This window comes from Typopeltis vanoorti, chromosome 26 (genome assembly GCF_054136105.1).
Source record: "Typopeltis vanoorti isolate ZY-2024b chromosome 26, IOZ_Tvanoo_1.0, whole genome shotgun sequence".
Classification (NCBI taxonomy): domain Eukaryota; kingdom Metazoa; phylum Arthropoda; class Arachnida; order Uropygi; family Thelyphonidae; genus Typopeltis; species Typopeltis vanoorti.
The window spans coordinates 8,660,020-8,680,181 of NC_143574.1; the positions used below are offsets into that span (position 1 = coordinate 8,660,020).

The window sequence follows — 20,162 nt, forward strand, 5'->3', positions numbered from 1 at the left end:
TAGATACTATTATTTGTTATGAATAGTTAAATATATGACAAACGTTTTTTGTTTATTATAGTTTGATGAGAGTGTACGAATATGGGATGTAAAGACTGGAAAGTGTTTGAAAACACTGCCTGCTCACTCAGACCCGGTATCTGCAGTAAGTATCTTATCATGATTGTAGTTCAATTATGAATTTATTAATGCATATTTCGAACTAAATGCATTACCTAAAAAATGACTTGCCTAGCACGATGTAGAAATTGGCATGTGTGTGTTAATTAAGGAGGCATTAATTTTAAAAAAATGAGGAATGCGTTTTTTTTGATGAGGGTAATGAGGAAACGAGAAAAGGCTCTGTCGGGCATATATTTAACTACAATGGTCTTACTTGTTTCTTATGCAGTGCCTGTATATGGCAGCTACTAGTGGTGTCACTTGATTCCTGCACTAGTTTTCCTTGTTTGTAGTTGACCCAACTGTTGTCTCCATTTTGGCATTTTTCTTCAAGTTGTTTTCAAAGTTGATCTCTATGGGCAAAAATTAGGTCAGGTTGAACACGTATGTACAACTGCGGGCAAGTGCCTTTGAATGTGTTATTAATTGCTGTTATTAGTTAAGATGTGTTTGTTGCAAGTTACTTTCCCAAGGCATGGAAAGTTCAGAATAACAGCATTGAATTTCTTGTTTTTGGCCTCGATCAAGTCATGTACTGTTGACAGAATTAAGTCATGGAGTTCATTAGCATTGTTTTGCCAGGAGTACTCGTGTTGTGGTGCTGATTGTTGAATAGCTTAGCTTCCAGTTCGGATTTTGGAGGAGAGTTTCATTCATCTTGTTAAGGTGCTATTCGTGATTTTTGACTCGTTTACCTAAGTTTAGGAGTTGGCATGTGAATAATTGTGTAAGGTCATTAGTGATGGCAAATGTTTTACAGAAGGGCTGGTTGAGGTCGATAAGTGGTTTGTGTGCTGATTCTTCTATTTTTGTGCAGGAGGCATGTAACCAGTGACAAACAGATATTGCACAATATACCCTTTTTTCCCTTATCAGTAACATCAATTTTACAGCTGCAATGCTTTATGCTATCATTGAGTTTGTCAAGCTTAGGAATCAAGTTCAAGTATTGCCATGAAAATTAAAGCCATAAAAAATTTGCAAGAGAAGGATGTTAGCAATGCATGAGTAATCAAGGGATTTCTGAGGAAAGCAATATCAGACTGCATATATACCCAAGGTCAGGAGGATAAATGAGATAGTTAGATGAGTAGTATCATTAAGCAGAGCTTCAAAACCAGAAAATGTTGTTGAAGGTATATATGGAGAAGAGTGATCAGCAAGCTCACAAGCAGTATCAAGCTTAGGCAAGAAAACTCCAGCATAGTAAGGACGGCAAATCAGATTATGAGAAGAAATTAGCCAACCAGGCCTAAGGAAATTCCAAAGAGTTATTTCATTATGTGGTAAGAGGATGAATGACTATGGAAGGTTTACTTGGACAAGTGTTGATGATGATAGTAAGGTACAGAAGAAAATGTTGCTAGTTGTCACTTTGCAAGGTATCATCCAGGTGATGATACTCCTGTGACAGAGACTAATGTAGGAATTGAGGTTGATGAATTTGGAAGTACTTAGGATATTGCAGAGTCCCAATGCAAATATGGATATGGGGTTAGGTGGGATATTAGCTTGCATTTTATGAAAATGTGCAAAGGAACTGGCATTGCATCATGTTGGAGATTTAATGGAGTATTGACAGCACTAAAAAATTAATTTCTGCTTCCAGTATTTCATTTCAGTCAATGTGACATCTTCAGGGAGTACAACTAACACTTATAACACACACATACAATGAAACACATGGCTATGACTGTAAAGTGCTATCTAGGTGATGAACCCCTCTATGGGTGTCTGTAGGTGGCCTAGGATGTAAATTGTGATCTCTTATGATTATTTCCCAATCATCAGAGAGAAGTTTTAGCACCTGAATGCTGCTGCAGATTCCAAAAACAGTTTAAATTTACTGTGATGGAGCATGATGGGCTTCTTCCAGAAGATTTTGTAAGTGGTAACTGCTGTCTTGCAGACCATCGGGAATGGTGATGGCTCTGAAATCCTGAAGAGATAGCCTGGGATGGGGGAGGGGGGGTTGTTATTTTTTTGAAAATTTGTGAATGGGATTTCTATATACAGTGAAAGAGAGGTATGTCACTAAGCTGCCTAGGAAAGGTAAACTATTTTACACTTCCTAGGGTAAAATAGTTTATTATTATTATTATTATTTTCCTTTTCCATTGCTAAATGGTAGCCTATTGAGGTGAGGTGACAGTGGAAGGAGTCTAACTGTCTAGGCCATGAGGCCAAATATAGCTTCATGGGCTAGACATTTAGACCCCTTCTGCTATTCTATGGCTTGTTTTTCAAAATTTTCCACATAGAAAGTGGTGGTGAGATGGGGGGGGGGGGGGAGACCAATTCTGTTTCTCCAAGAAAAATAACCAGAATTGATTGCAAAGGAAGAGAGATCTAAGATATCAGAAGGGAAAAAAACAAATTTTAAGTGTTACCAGAAATACAGAAACGTTTTGGGAAAATTTGGAGAAAAGCACAAAGCTAATGATAATAGTAAATGCCTGCTGGATTTCTATTCAAGACATGGATTAGTTATTATATTACTTAACACCATGTTCCAACATAAAAATATGCACATGGAGAGAAGATGGAAGAAATAAGTCTTGTTGACTATGTTATAGTTGATAGTGATATTTCTCACTGGTTCAGAACACAAGAGTATACAGAGGATTTGAAATAGGAAGTGATCACTATTTGGCTTTTCAGCAGGATAAACTTGAATTTCATATTGAAAAGAACAGAATGTAAGAAAGTTTTAAAATGAATCAAAGTTGAGCAGCTTTCAGAGGTGAATTGTAGATACAGACATCATTCAAGAAATAAATGAAAGAGTTTGAAAACAAGAACCGAACTTTGGTGATTCAGCCAGAGAGGCATGTGTCAAGGTTGTTTGTAAGGATAGAAAAATCAGAACTTTTTGGTTAACTTAGGAAGTTAGAGGCAGTGAAGAAAAGAAGACAGCATATTTAAAATTCATGGCAAGCAAGTCTGCTTGTGCTCTTAGAGAATACAGAGAAAAATGTTAGAAAGCGAAGAACTGCTTAAAACTAGCTGAACAAAAGTCATGTGAAGACTGGTAAGCACACAGGAAATAAACATCACGAAGGTTGGTTGCAGAATATTATGGAGGCAATTCAAAAAGCTTAGAAATGAAGGAAAAAATAATAAGTAAATGGAATCAGAGATGATAAAGGTGACATGAAAACTGAATATAAAGATGTTTGGAGTAATTACTTTGAAAGACTGCTAAATGAAACAATCGGCATTATCAGATTGGTAGAAAACTCTAGAGGAATGCAGTCAGAAATAAATAGACATACTTGAAGTAGAAAAGTCATCAAAAACCTGAAACGTGGAAAAGCAGCTGAAGTAGATGAAATTCAAGCAGGAATGCTCAAATATGGAGGTATAAAAGTTTTGTAGTGTCTGCACTGCATAACTCAGAAGCCCTGGTCAAAAAGTCTAATTTCATATGATTGGAGCAGAGCTCTCACAGTACTGTCTATAAAAAGGGAAATAAAGCTGAATGTGAGAATTACAGATTTCCTTACTGAGTGTTCCTGGTAAGATTTATGCAAGTATACTTGAGAAGGATTGTGGGAGGGAAGCTTGGTAAAGAACAAGCTGGATTCAGGTCAAATAGACTGTCAGGATCAGCTTTTTGCTTTATGACAAATTGTTGAGAAATCATGGGAATGTAACAAAGATCTGTATTTAAGTTTTCTAGACCTACCAAAGGCATATGACAAGGAGCCAAGAGAAAGCTATTCAAAACTCTACAGTGGTGTCATGATGTATTATATCAAGCAAATCTTTGTCTTTATTTGAGTTGTAAGTCAGCAGTTTGAATTGAAGGAAGTACAGGAAGATGGTTTAATGTTAAATCTGGCGTGAGACAAGGATGTACATTATCCCCTCTGTTATTCATTATCTATATGGATCATATTATGAAGGAAAGTGATATTAAACCTGATATCAGAATTGGAGATGTTATTGTCAGCTATTTGCTTTATGCAGACGATGCTATACTTCTAAATTCACTATAAGTCTGCAAGATTCCATGACTAAATTGAATAACTGTTGTAATAGATATGGTATGAACATCAGCATTAAAAAGACAAAGACAATGAAAATAGGCAGAAACATTGAAAATATCAACTACATTGTGAATGGAGAACATGCATGACTTGCATAACAGCTAAGAACAATGTTCGAAGTGAAGCTTGATGAAGAACAAGCTGGTTTCATGCCAAGTAGAGGTTGTCAGGATCATATTATTTTCACTTTAAGACAAATAGCTGAGAAATCTTTGTAATATAACAATGATTTCTATTATGTTTTAATATTGAAAAGGCATATGACAAGATGTTACCAAGAGGAAAGCTCTTCAAAACACCAAGGTGTGTTTGTGTAAATGGGACATTATATTGAAAAATACGATACATAGTCTCTATTTAAGCTGTAGGTGGTTTCATGTTAAATTAGGTATGCAACAAGGATGCACAATATCTCCACTATTATTCAGTATCTATATGGATCACATTATGAAGGGAAAGTGGTATTAAATCTGATATCAAAATTGGTGATGTTAATATTAGCTCTTTACTTTATGCAGATAGTGTTATACTTCTGAAAAAGTTCAACACAAGTCTGCAATATTCCCTGACTAAATTGAATAACTGTTGTAATAAATTTGGTATGAAAATCAGCAATAAAAAGACAGACAATAAAATAGGCAGAAACATTAAAAATATCAACTATATCTTGAATGGTGAACAGAACAAGTAAAACATTTCAGCTATTTAGGCACAATTTTAAGTGAAGATGGCAAATTAAATATGGAAATGGATAACAGAATTAGTAAACCTAGTATGGTAGGAAGTCAGCTGAATAAATTTATGTGGAATAAGAAATTAATCAAAACATTAAATTAGCTTATACAAGACTGTCAAACCATTTCAACTTATGGATTTGACAGCTAAGTTAGAAATAAAACACTTGAGCAAAGACTGAAGACCTCTGATATAAGAGTTCTGAGAAAGATTAGTGAATCAATGGCAGTATCAATAAAAAAATGAGTATATTAGGAAAGAAATTGCCATTGTTAGCATTCATGAATGTGTTAGAGATAATCTCAGGTAGTATGGCCATTTTAAATAGAATGGGAGAGGAAAGATTAGCAAAACAAGTGTTCTTTGCTATTTTGCAAAGGAAAAGACCCAGTCGAAGTTACAGATGGCTTGATACATTAAAAAGTACCTTAAAAGAAAGAAATATAAGATCTGAGCTTGACAGGTAACAGATTAATATGGATGAAAATTGTTGATCAGAAATTAATAATAATGGTATATGTTTTTCATGTAGTACTAGCATAATTATCCCCCCCCCCCCCCGGAAGACTAAATATCAGGAATTTGATGATGATTGATTGGAATATTGGCAAACAGTGCGGTGATATCAAAGGTTACCAACATATCTGTATTATTTAAAGTTAGATTTTCATTTAAGGTTTTAAAATGTATAGTTTTTTTATATAGATGTAATATGACCACTATGACGGGAGAAGCGATGTTGGAAATTTTTTCCCACTTGGTTAGACTATAATAAATTTAGTTTAATCCTTTATCAGTGTAAGCAAACGAAGTTTGTGCCTGAAGTATCTTCAGGACTGCGGCAACTCGTGGTAAAGGTAGACCAACCCCTCATCACTCCCTGTCTTAGTATCTCCCATAATGCAAAGCACATCTCCATGCGGACATGTATAATGCTATGCATTAAGGGAAGGACCACTACCCAGACCGGTTTCGACCTTCATTGAGGTCTCGTCAGTGGAAGCCAGACCCAGAGGTGGTGGAAGCAATGGAGAAGTCATATTTACCTATACGAGTTGCCAAAAGGTGTGATGAGAGCTTGGTCCACCTTTACCACGAGTTGCCTCAGTCCTGAAGATACTTCAGGTGCAAACTTTGTTTGCTTACACTTGGATAAAGGATTAAACTAAATTTATTATAGTCTAACCAAGTGGAGAAAACTTCCAACATCTTTCTCTAAATCCAGAGTAATTTAATAATAAGGCGAGACACCTTTTTGCAACTCGCATAGGTAAATATGACTTCTCCATTGCTTCCACCTTGTTATCACCACCTCTGGGTCTGGCTCCCACTGATGAGACCTCAATAAAGGTCGAAATGAGATAAGAGAATTTGCTAGCTGTTTTGACAATTTGTAACATGGAACATCAGTGGCATTTAGTAGTAATAATAATATCAATTTTCTGATTATATCCCATGGCATTGTCCTTATCCACTATAGTGATGACAATATTTTTTTCTTTTTATAACTTTTTGAGAGCAGCAAGTTGGCAGAAGATAGATTACTTTTTGTAGGCAAAGACTGGAAAAGAATTATTGGCGATACCAAGTCTGATGATGTTGACTATTTTTGGAGCTAAGTGAGAGATTCTGCTTTCTGCATTGTACATTAGGTCTAGCACTGACACTTCTATTGGAGTGATGGCAAAATTGTGGCTGAGGCTTATGATACTAACAACATCTTTGTTGAGCTTTTTATGAACACAGATTCACTATGGTATGGAGAGGCTGATTTTGCAGTTGTAGTTTAGAATTGCGCAGAATATTGTACTTTGATATGCTTATTTTTAGGAATTCTTTTTTGTGTGGATGCTTCTAAATTGTCCGAGAGAATGGACCAAAGCTCAGGTTTGAGGTTTGTTGAGAGCTCTGATTGTAATGGGCCAATGGCAAGGCTGTCACACACACATTGCAATAATCTATTCTCTCAGTAGTGCAACACTGACACATTTGTATATATGGAGGGCTTTTTTTGAATGAAATTTAATTTTTAGTTTGACGCAATTAGGTATTACTCTTGTATCCCGACATAATCTTTTTAGACAGGCCAGTTGATTTAATTGCCTAGATAAACATTTCGACTTATCGTAGGGTTGGTCATGTCATAGTAGTTCATCAACATTTTTTTAATAGAGGGATAACTGAGTTGCATAAATTGAATGGCTACATGCTAATACTGCTGGATTTTGCATTGACATATAACAGGATATCATATGGAACTCATCATCATCATCATCAAATTCCTGCCATGTACCTTCAAGGGGTGTACAGGATATGACAGCACTACATGAAAAAATTACATCATTACTAACTTCCTATCTACAATTTTCCTCCAAATCAGTCTGTTACTTGTCAAGACTCCAACATTATCAGATCTTATATTTCTACGTCTAAGGCGCTTTGTACCGTATCAGTCCACCTATATCTTGGTCTTCCTCTGGGTCGTTTTCCTGTCAACCTGGCAGAGAACACTTGTTTTGCTAATCTTTCCTCTCCCATTCTATTTAAGTGACCATACCACCTGAGATTAGCTCTGCTAACGCATTCCTGGATGCTAACGATGTCAAGTTCTTTCCTAATATCCTCATTTTTAATATGATATTGCCATTGATGCCATCTGTTCACGCCTCTAATCTTTCTCAGGACTCTAATATCTGCGGTCTCTAGTCTTTGGTTAAGTGTTTTACTTCTGACCCAGCTCTCAGATCCATAAGTTAAAACTGGTTTGAACACTGCCTTGTATACAGCTGATTTAGTGTTCCGACTAATTTCTTTCTTATTCCATATGAATTTATTCAATTGACATCCCACCATACCAGCTGTGCTGATTCTGTTGTCTATTTCTATATTTAATTTACCATCTTCAGTAAAAATCGTGCCGAAGTAGCTGAAATGTGTCACTTGTTCCACAGGTTCTCCATTCACAACACGGTTGACATTTTCATTGATTCTGCCTATTTTCATTGTCTTTGTCTTTTTATTGCTGACCTTTATACCATATCTATTACAACAACTATTCAATTTAGTCAGAGAATCTTGTAGACTTGTAGCGGATTTATTTAGAAGTATAACATCATCCGAATAAAGCAAAGAGCTGACATTAACATCTCCAATTTTGATATCAGGTTTAATACCACATCCTTCATAATGTGATCCATATAGATAATGAATAACAGAGGGGATAATGTACATCCTTGTCTCACACCAGATTTAACATTAAATTATCTTCCTCTACTTCAATTCTAACTGCTGACTTACAACTCAAATAAAGACTAAGTATTGCTTGATATAATGCCCCATTGACACCATATAACTGCAGCGTATTGAATAGCTTCTCTCTTGGCAACTTGTAATATGCCTTTTTCCAAATCAACAAAACTTAAATACAGATCTTTGTTATATTCCCATGCTTTCTCGACTATTTGTCGTAAAGTGAAGATCTGATCCTGACAGCCTCTATTTGGCCTGTATCCAGCTTGTTCTTCACCAAGCTTTTCTTCCACAATTCTTCTCAACCGTTTCTCAAGTATACTTGCATAGATCTTGCCAGGAACACTCAGTAGGGAAATACCTCTGTAATTCTCACATTCAGTTTTATTTCCCTTTTTATATATGGGTACTATGAGAGCTCTACTCCAATCAGGAATTCGTCCCTCTGTCCAGGCTTTCTGAACTATGCAGTGCAGCCACTGCATAGTTCAGAAGTCTTATAAAAGTATTTAGGTATTTAGGTATAAAAGTCTTATAAAAGTATAAGACTTTTATACCACCATACTTCAGCATTTCTGGTCGAATATCATCTACTCCTGCTGCCTTTCCACATTTCAAGCCTATGATGGCTTTTTCTACTTCAAGTATGGATATGTATTCCTGACTGCATGCCTGGTCAGTGCTTTTTAGCACTGTGCTGTCATCACTGCTTGTTTCATTTAGCAGTTTTTCAATGTAATTACTCCAAACTTCAAGGATATCTTTTCTCCTGTTTTCATTTCACCTTTATCATCTCTAACTCCTTTTACAGCACTCTTTCCTCCATTCCTAAGCTTCTTCAACAACTTCCAGAATATTTTGCCACCTTCTTGATATTTATTTTTTATATTCTTGCCAAAGTCCTCCCATGACTTTTGTTTAGCTAGTTTTACACACTGTTTAGCTTTCTTACATTTGTCTCTGTATTCTGTAAGAGTAAAAGCTGACTTATTTGCCAGGAACTTTTGATATGCTTTCTTCTTTTCGTTCACTGCCTCTTTAATTTCCTGTGTCCATCAGGGAGTTCTGATTTTATTATCCTTGCACACAACCTCACCACATGCCTCTCTGGCAGAATCAATCAATGTTTTCTTCAGAGTTTGCCACTGAATCTCCAAGGTTTGATTCCTGTTCTCAAACTCTTTCATTTTCTTTTTAATAATCTTTCTGTATTTTATTCTACAGTTCACATCTGAGAGCTGCTCAACTTTTATTCGCTTTAAAACTTTCTTACATGTTATTCTTTTCAATATGAAATTCAATTTTATCCTGCTCAAGACTAAATAGTGATCACTTCCAATTTCAAATGTTCTGTACACTCTGGTGTCCTGCACCAGGGAGAAAACATCACCATCAACAATAACATAGTCAGTGGGACTTTTCTTATTCCTTGCCTCTTCTCTCCATGTGAATTTGTGCACATTTTTATGTTGGAACATGGTGTTAGTAATTACCAGTCCATGTCCTGAGCAGAAATCCAACAGATATTTGCCATTATTATTAGCTTTGCTCTTTTCTCCAAATTTTCCCAAAATATTTTTGTATGTCTCATAATCATTTCCTACTCTGCCGTTTAGATCCCCAACCAGGACCAACTTTTACTTTTTCATTGTGTCAGTTGCTTTTTCTAAAGCCTCAAAAAATTCCTCCACTTCTACCTTAGTAGAACCTTCTGTGGGACCTTAGGCACAAATAAGTCTCATTGTCCTGTTCCCCATTCTCATATTTCCCCACATTACTCTACTTGAGACTGACTGCCATTCAAGAAGATTAGCCTTGTATTTTGTGTTGAATACTATGGCTACTCCTCCTTTTCCTTGATTGTCATTGCCTGAATATAACATTTTGTATTTATTGCTCAGAAAGATCTCACCAGTTTTTGTCTTTTTTGTTTCAGTCACCCCTATTATGTCAATCTGGTACTTATCTAATTCCTCAGCTAGCTCCGTTTCTTTGCCATTCAGGCTTTTTACGTTTATAGTACCGATCTTTAACTCTGGTGATGATGAGTTGGGGTTTGTTTTCAGATTTGTTTCATATGGAACTCTCTAATGCAAATTGGAACAAATGGGGATAAATGCGAAACTGGTGTTATGGATACAAATCTGACTGATGAACAGATTCCAAAAAGTAATTTATCGAGGTGGAGAATCAAGAGGAAAGCAGGTGGTGCAAGGCTCTGTGCTTGGACTACTGCTGTTTAATTTGTACAGAGATGATATAGGAAATGATTTGAATGGAAATATTCAGTTGTTAGCAGATGATGCAAAATTAGATGTAGAGAGCTTGTTAGGATGATTTTAAATAGGCCGACAGTATGGGCAAAAGATAATGGGTGTCATTATAATGTGGAAAAGTGTAAAATTATGCATTGTTGGAACTATACTCCAGGAAATTTATGAAGCTAAAGATTTTGGGAGTGTAGTAGATAGAGATGAAGTTTAGAGGGCATACGTTTTGCTTCTTTGGAATGCCTTGATAAAACCTCTCTTGGACTATTGTGCACAGTTCTTGTCTCCTGGTTTCCATTGTGATTCTGATACAGTGGAGAGAGAGAGAGAGTGCAAAGGAGAGTGTTAAAATGATGTCAGGATTTGTGGAATACTGATTATAAAGACAAATTGAGAACTTTTAGAATGCATACACTAGCAAACGGGAGAAAGAGGGATGATATGATTAACTTCTGAAAGGGATCACACAGGATGTCAGTTGATGGATTTTTTTATTTTATGGAGGGTAGATAAAGGACAGGAGGACATCCTTGGAAGCTGAGAATGAATGTTGCTAAGATGGGGGGGTTGAGATCTAAATTTTTCTCTCAGATAGTGGTGAATGTGGGCAAAGACTGGAAATATGATAGCTGATCCATGTAATATGTGGCCTCCCTTAAGAGTTCCTGACTACTGGAGGTTTCTCCTAATAATAATAATTTAGCTTTGCCAGGATAGCTCATAGGATTACTTTGTTATTGAAGAACCTTATAATCTTGGTTTCATCCTTTATCCAAGTGCAAGCAAAGGTGTGTGAAGTAACTTCATGACTGGGCTACTTGTATATAGAGGCTAATGACTTCACATCAATTGCATTAGTATCTCATAATGCAATGCACGTATCCCTACGGACATGTATAATGCTATGCATTATGACACTTTTGTGCTCCTAGGATCCCGAATTGATAAAGATGGTTATTGTACTTAAGAAGTTAGAAGATTATTACTCGGAAAGAAAACAATGACAAATTTAAGCAAGATCTTTAAAGATAAAGATGTTAGCCTCGCAAAAAAATTAGAATCGTGAAAGCAGTGGTATTCCCTGTGGTACTGTATATGGATGTAAAAGTTGGACCCTGAGAAAGAGTGAAAGAAGGAAGATAAATATGTTTGAATTATGGGTTTTGAGACACTTACTAAGAATACCATGAACTGCAAAGCAAACCAATAAATCGGTGATAGACAGAATAAAGCCAGATTGCTCCCTTGAAGCTATGATCATCAAGCAAAAATTGTCATACTTCAGACATATTATGTGAGCAGATGACAGTCTGGAAAAGATGATGATGCTTGGTTAAAGTTGATGGAAGCAGGAGAAGAGGAAGACCAAGAATTAGAGGGGTGGATGGAGTTAAAGAAGCAACTGGAATGAGCTTGGAAATTCTGAAAGATGGCCAGGGACAGATCTGAATGGAGAATGTATGTTCATAGTATCACCAGGAATTGAAAACAACTCCATGGAACATTACAACAACATTATGACCCCCCCCCCCCCCAAAAAAAAACTTTCAACATCTATCTCTAATCCAGAGATAGATGTTGAAAGTTTTTTTTTAGGGGGGGAATTATATTTCCATAGTTATATGGAAATATAACTTCTCCCTTCTGGGTCTGGCTCCCACTAATGAGACCTCTGGTCCGGGTAGTGGCCCTTCCAATAATGCATAGCATAGCATACATGTCGGTAAGGATATGTGCGTTGCATTATGGGATACTAAGGCAATTGATGTGAAGTCATTAGCCTCTATATACAAGTAGCTCATTTGTGAAATTACTTAATGTGCAAACTTTGTTTTGCTTACATGGATGAAACCAAAAATATAATTTCTTGGCATCTTTAATTTATAGTATAACCAAATGAATAAACTTTCATCATACTGAAGAACACACTACCAAGCAGAGATAAGGAAGTTATTATTCTTCTCTATAAAGCTTTGATACATCCACATTAGAATTACTGTGCTTAGGTGTGGTCATCTGGATTTTTGGGGGACGAGGATTCAGTCAAGTGACCAAGGTAGTGAGTGGCCTGTGGAAAGCTTCCTATGAGAATAGATTGAAGGTTTGTGAGTTCCAAAACTTCGGTGATAGACAAACAACCAATAGAGGATATGATAGACACATTTAAATTATTTAAAGGATTTTATTTAGTTATTTAAAGGATTGATGCAGAGGAAATAATTCAGCCTGTAGTTAGAGGGGACAGAACAAGAGGTCACCCATGGAAATTAAGAGTGTGGTTAGCAAGTGTGTGAGGACTAAAGTTTTTGCTTGGAGAGTGTTGGGTGCTTTGTCTTTCAACGAGTGGTATAATCGATATTGTGTAGATAGTTTGCATCTCCCATGATGATTCTTTTGACTCCATGGAAGATGTCCGTGCAGTAATGATAATGTTTGTCTTCTTTTCTCACTATTTTTCATAATCATACATGCCATCTTAGATTAGCTCTTCTTACACATTCTTGTGTGTTAATCATGTCATGTTATTTTCTGATATCTTCATTTTAAATATGGTTCTGCCAATAATACCATCTATCACTCTTCTAATTTTCCTTATCTCATAATTGTTTTCTCCTGTCTTTGATGAGCTGTTTTATTGTTAATCCAGTTTTACAATACATTATGCTAAAATTTATTCGAGTGCCAGTTTGTTAACTGCTACTGTGTGATTTTCTTTGTTTTCTATATAAATTTATCTGGCTTTCTACCATGTCATTCTGTTATCTCTTCCCATATTCCATTGCCTTCATTACTAAAAATTGTGTCTAAATAGCTAAAATATGTCATGTTTCATTGCTTGTTTCAAAGTTTATTGTTCTTACAAATTTCTCTTGGCAATTATTTAATTTGGGTAGAGTTTCTTGCAGATCTGCAGAAGATTTACTTAAGAAAATATCATCTACCTAGAATATAGAACCAAGCTTAATAACTATTTAGTTATTAACACATTCGCTACCACGCTACTCGGTCATAGTTTGTTCCCGTACGCCAAGCAATTTCACTTCTTCAAGGTCAGTGTGGATAATCTCGTTGCGGGCAGTAATCGACATACGAGTATATTCGTAGTTGGCTTGTGTGGCTTATATACCATCTATGAGTATACACACTTTTGCTGCTAGCTCCACAAGCCAAGCATTTTCACTTCTTCAAGGTCAGTATGGGTAATCTCGTTGCCGGCAGTAAGCGTCATACGAGTATATTCATAGCTGGCTTGTGAGGCTCATATATCAACTACAAGTATACTCGTAGTTGGCAGCAAACGTGTTAAGCTTGGTTATTAAGTGGTATTAAATGTCTAATTTAATACCACTTGCTGTAATAATGTGGTTCATAGAGTTAATAAATAATAATAAAGAGTGTGTGCAACCTGCCTTCCACCTGATTTAATGTAATCTTCCTATATGTCCTTACTATGCTAACTGCTAGTTTATATTTATATGCTTTGTGTTCTAAATGCTGCTTGCATCTTGTATAGCAGGTATTTATTGTTCTATAAAATGTTCCATTTGCACCATAGAGATTTGGCATTTTGAATTTACTGTTTTGAAGTTTTATTTCTAACCCGACTCAGATTCATAAGTTAAAATTGAGTTGAAGTTTCTTTTGTGCTAGTTGAGTGTTTTGGTTGATTTCTCTCTTATTCCATATGAAGTGAAAATTTGCTATCCCAAGATTCTTTTTCTCTTTAGCCTCTTTTCACTAAAACACCCTTCATATAAATTTTCATTTAATTAATCTCATGTAATTTTCATATTTAGTTTATTTCCTTTTTTTTTTTGTTTTAATATAAATGGGTACCATGAGAGCTCTAATCCAGTCATTTGGAATTCAACCTTCTGACCTTTGTTCTCAGTTATATAGTGCAGCCACTGTAAATTGTATATCTTCCTATGTGAGCATTAATGTTCAAATTTCATCTATCCAGCTGCTTTTCCATATTTCAGATGCTTCATGACTTTTCTGACTCAAGTATTGATATGTATTCCTAACAGCATTTCTTTTGAATATTTTCTACCACTGCTTGTTTGATATAAAAAGTGCAGCCATTAAGAATATCTTTAAATTCTTGATGGCTGCAGAAATTTAAGAACATTTTGTAACCTTTGATCTTTTATATCTTACTCAAGTATTCCCATGACTTTCTAACAGGTATCTTTGTATTCTCTCAGGGCATCTGCCAATATACTTACTGTGAAGTTTTGATGTACCTTCATCTTCTTTTCAAGGTGTGCCTGTGCCTCTTTAACTTTTTGAGTCAAACATGATGTTTAGATTTTTCTTTTCTTTCAAAACAACCTCACCACATCTGACTTAATGAACATTTATTTCAGTTTTCCACCAAGGCTCAAAAATTTAGTCTAGTTTTCACTACCTCTGAAAGGTTGCTTGAGTTTGATTATTTTAAAAAGTTATTTTTCATTTTATCCTCCTCAAAACAAAATGGTGATAATTTCCTATTACTGATCCTATACTCTTTATATTCTGAATCAACACAAAGGTATCACTCTTCATAGTAGCTTAATAAGTTTTCTCATTTCTTGTATCTTCTCTGGAATTGGTATACATCTTTATGTTGGTACATGGTGTTTGTGATGAACAGTCTGTGTCCTGAACAGAAATTTAGCAAGTACTTAACATTATTATCTTTGCTCTGGTTCCAAATTTTACTTACATTTCTAGTATTCACTTCCTACTCTACTGTTTAGGTCACCAACATGGATCTGCTTTTCATGTTTCTTTGTCAGCTGATTTCTCTAATGCTAGAAAAATTCCTTAACCTTCTGTGAGACCATAGGCATAAATGTTTCATTGTCCAGTTCACCAATATGTTCTACTTGAAATTGCCTGTCAGTAAAAGTTTATCCTTGTTTTTGGTATTGAATCTACACTACTTCCTTTCCCTGATGACTGTTTCCTGAATATGACATTTTATTGCTAATCAGTAATGGCACTTGTTTTACGTGATATACTTCTAGTTCTTCTGTCAATTCAACTTTTTTTAACCTTATGTTGATGATTCCTATCTTCACTTCCACTGATTTTGAGCTTGTTCCATTTAATTTGGCCGTTGGCTTTAGTTCTCTGACAAAAAAACAGCAGTAGCATTGTTTAATTAGGTGATGGCCCAGCAGGCATGAAATTTTATCACATTGTACTAACATTTTGTTTTGGTTTAAATCAGTACAGTTGACTTAAACCCAGTCAGTACTCCACATTGTCTTCAGGGAATGTGGAGGTTTCCTCTCAGTTATCTGGCTTTGAACCTTAAACCCCAATTATGTCCTTGTGATTGCATTTAAAGTGTTTGTAAAAGAAAAAAAAATTTTTACAAACTTTTTACATTGTCTCTGAAGTATTTGTCTCATGGTAAGTTATCCATTTATAAATTAAATAATGATTAGAACATGCAAATAAAATATATTTTATTATTCACTACTTCTTCCTTGTTACAAACACATTATCATAAAAAATAAAAGATAGGTAACAATATTCAAATCTGATAAGTTACATGGCATGAGTTTACTACTCATATCTTGATCATTGCATAGTAAACAGACAAATGCACTATAAGAGCTCAAAGAAAACATTGGTTATTTTATTATCAGAATTCTTTCCTTTAGTGTTACAAGGTGATCAGGATTCATTTCAGACAAATTATAGAGACTAAAGCCATGTTAGAATTACTTTAATTTCCCAATGTTTCGACCTTCATATGAAGGTCATTGTCCGGAGTACACCCACCCTCCCAAACACACACGCGCACGCTATATTACATTTTAAAAGTATTCCAAAGAGACAATGATTTGATCAACCATTATTCTACTTGCCTGACCTATAGTGGGGAAAAAATCTACATCAAAGGTATATTCTATTTATAACATCACCAAAGAACAAATTCATATAGATAGTTTTATTACAGCAACAGTGGTGTTCTAATTTAACATGAGAGTTAAAATCCTGGATTATTTACAGTCCTATTTATAATTAACTCTTAGACAAAAAGGTTACATGGGTAGAATATGTGCCCCTTCCATGCTCTTGGGATTTTTAGCCCATCATTATTGTTAAGATTACAGTCGTAGATAAGAATTTCACAGGCCTCCTTAAATTTACATTCATACCATGTTCTGATGTGATGTATACAACCAGTGCCTTTCCAGTCAATTCTGTGTAGAGTATTCAGGGTATGATCAGTAAGGCCCTTATCATGGCAGGATCAAAAAGGCTATGGTAAATCTGGCCATTCTGATCATTCCCTGAAATACAGTACATAGAATTGACTGGAAAATCATCACACCAAAACGTGGTATGAACGTAAATTTAAGGAGACCTGATCTTGCACCTTCAGATTACCACTTATTTCGAAGTTTGCAACATTTCATTAATGAAAAGCAATACAATACGTTAGAGGCACTGAAATTGAGCCTATGTGACTTCTTTGCCTCTGAACCTCCTGAATTCTATAGAAATGGCAGTGTGAAGCTTTCACAACATTGGAAGAGCGTTACTGATTCAAATGAAGAATATATACTTGATTAAATTAGCAAGTGATTTATCTTTTGTATCTTCATCATCATCATCATCAAATTCCTGCCATGTACCCTCAAGGGGTGTACAGGATATGACAGTACTACATGAAAAAATTACATCATTACTAACTTCCTATCTACAATTTTCCTCCAAATCAGTCTGTTACTTGTCAAGACTCCAACATTATCAGATCTTATATTTCTATCATCTAAGGCACTTTGTACCGTATCAATCCACCTATATCTTGGTCTTCCTCTGGGTCGTTTTCCTGCCAACCTGGCAGAGAACACTTGTTTTGCTAATCTTTCCTCTCCCATTCTATTTAAGTGACCATACCATCTGAGATTAGCTCTGCTAACGCATTCCTGGATGCTGACAATGTCAAGTTCTTTCCTAATATCCTCATTTTTAATATGATATTGCCATTGATGCCATCTGTTCACGCCTCGAATCTTTCTCAGGACTCTCATATCTGCGGTCTCTAGTCTTTGGTCAAGTGTTTTACTTCTGACCAAGCTCTCAGATCCATAAGTTAAAATTGGTTTGAACACAGTCTTGTATACAGCTAATTTAGTGTTTCGACTAATTTCTTTCTTATTCCATATGAATTTATTCAATTGACTTCCCACGATACCAGCTTTGCTGATTCTGTTGTCTATTTCTATATTTAGTTTACCATCTTCAGTAAAAATTGTGCCTAAGTAGCTGAAATGTTTTACTTGTTCCACAGGTTCTCCATTCACAACACAGTTGACATTTTCAATGATTCTGCCTATTTTCATTGTCTTTGTCTTTTTATTGCTGACCTTCATACCATATCTATTACAACAGCTATTCAATTTAGTCAGAGAATCTTGCAGACTTGTAGCGGATTTATTTAGAAGTATAACATCATCCGCATAAAGCAAAGAGCTGACATTAACATCTCCAATTTTCATATCAGGTTTAATACCACATTCCTTCATAATGTGATCCATATAGATAATGAATAACAGAGGGGATAATGTACATCCTTGTCTCACACCAGATTTAACATTAAACCATCTTCCTGTACTTCCTTCAATTCTAACTGCTGACTCACAACTCAAATAAAGACTAAGTATTGCTTGATATAATGCCCCATTGACACCATATAACTGCAGCGTATTGAATAGCTTCTCTCTTGGCACCTTGTCATATGCCTTTTCCAAATCGACAAAACTTAAATACAGATCTTTGTTATATTCCCATGCTTTCTCGACTATTTGTCGTAAAGTGAAGATCTGATCCTGACAGCCTCTATTTGGCCTGAATCCAGCTTGTTCTTCACCAAGCTTTTCTTCCACAATTCTTCTCAACCGTTTCTCAAGTATACTTGCATAGATCTTGCCAGGAACACTCAGTAGGGAAATACCTCTGTAATTCTCACATTCAGTTTTATTTCCCTTTTTATATATGGGTACTATGAGAGCTCTACTCCAATCATCGGGAATTCGTCCCTCTGTCCAGGCTTTCTGAACTATGCAGTGCAGCCACTGTAAGACTCTTATACCACCATACTTCAGCATTTCTGGTCGAATATCATCTACTCCTGCTGCCTTTCCACATTTCAAGCCTTTGATGGCTTTTTCCACTTCAAGTATGGATATGTATTCCTGACTGCATGCCTGGTCAGTGTTTTTTATCACTGTGCTGTCATCACTGCTTGTTTCATTTAGCAGTTTTTCAAAGTAATTACTCCATACTTCAAGGATATCTTTTTCTCCTGTTTTCATTTCACCTTTATCATCTCTAATTCCTTTTACAGCACTCTTTCCTCCATTCCTAAGCTTCTTCAACAACCTCCAGAATATTTTGCCACCTTCTTGATATTTATTTTCTATATTCTTGCCAAAGTCCTCCCATGACTTTTGTTTAGCTAATTTTACACACTGTTTAGCTTTCTTACATTTGTCTCTGTATTCTGTAAGAGTAAAAGCTGACTTATTTGCCAGGAACTTTTGATATGCTTTCTTCTTTTCCTTCACTGCCTCTTTAACTTCCTGTGTCCACCAGGGAGTTCTGATTTTTTTATCTTTGCACACAACCTCACCACATGCCTCTCTGGCAGAATCAATCAATGTTTCCTTCAGAGTTTGCCACTGAATCTCCAAGGTTTGATTCCTGTTCTCAAACTCTTTCATTTTCTTTTCAATAATATTTCTGTATTTTAGTCTACAGTTTACATCTGAGAGCTGCTCAACTTTTATTCGCTTTAAAACTTTCTTACATGTTATTCTTTTCAATATGAAATTCAATTTTATCCTGCTCAAGACTAAATAGTGATCACTTCCAATTTCAAATCCTCTGTACACTCTGGTGTCCTGCACCAGGGAGAAAACATCACTATCAACAATAACATAGTCAATGAGACTTTTCTTATTCCTAGCCTCTTCTCTCCATGTGAATTTGTGCACATTTTTATGTTGGAACATGGTGTTAGTAATAACCAGTCCATGTCCTGAGCAGAAATCCAACAGATATTTGCCATTATTATTAGCTTTGCTCTTTTCTCCAAATTTTCCCAAAATATTTTTGTAAGTCTCACAATCATTTCCTACTCTACTATTTAGATCCCCAACAAGGACCAACTTTTCCTTTTTCATTGTGTCAGTTGCTTTTTCTAAAGCCTCAAAAAATTCCTCCACTTCTACCTTAGTAGAACCTTCTGTGGGACCATAGGCACAAATAAGTCTCATTGTCCAGTTCCCCATTCTCATATTTGCCCACATTACTCTACTTGAGACTGACTGCCATTCAAGAAGATTAGCCTCGTATTTTGTGTTGAATACTATGGCTACTCCTTCTTTTCCTTGATTGTCATTGCCTGAATATAACATTTTGTATTTATTGCTCAGAAAGATCTCACCAGTTTTGGTCTTTTTTGTTTCAGTCACCCCTATCATGTCGATCTGGTACTTATCTAATTCCTCAGCTAGCTCCATTTCTTTGCCATTCAGGCTTCTTACGTTGATAGTACCGATCCTTAACTCTGGTGATGTTGAGTTGGGGTTTGTTTTCAGATTTGTTCCAGTAGCTGACTTTTCGCTGTTCGCCCTGGTTCCCTGGCGAAAACAGTGGGGGCCTTGTTTAACCGGGCGACGCC

At 35.8% G+C, this 20,162-nt stretch overlaps 1 protein-coding gene across 2 annotated transcripts in view; it reads left to right on the top strand.

The window, feature by feature from the left end:
* Positions 1 to 20,162, top strand: part of wds (WD repeat-containing protein wds) — a 168,212-nt gene that overhangs the window by 68,066 nt on the left and 79,984 nt on the right. For both annotated transcript variants that reach the window (XM_090414877.1, XM_090414878.1), the window contains exon 7: positions 62 to 145. In XM_090414877.1, coding sequence (XP_090271003.1) covers positions 62 to 145 — 84 coding nt within the window. The remainder of the gene's footprint in view (positions 1 to 61; positions 146 to 20,162) is intronic.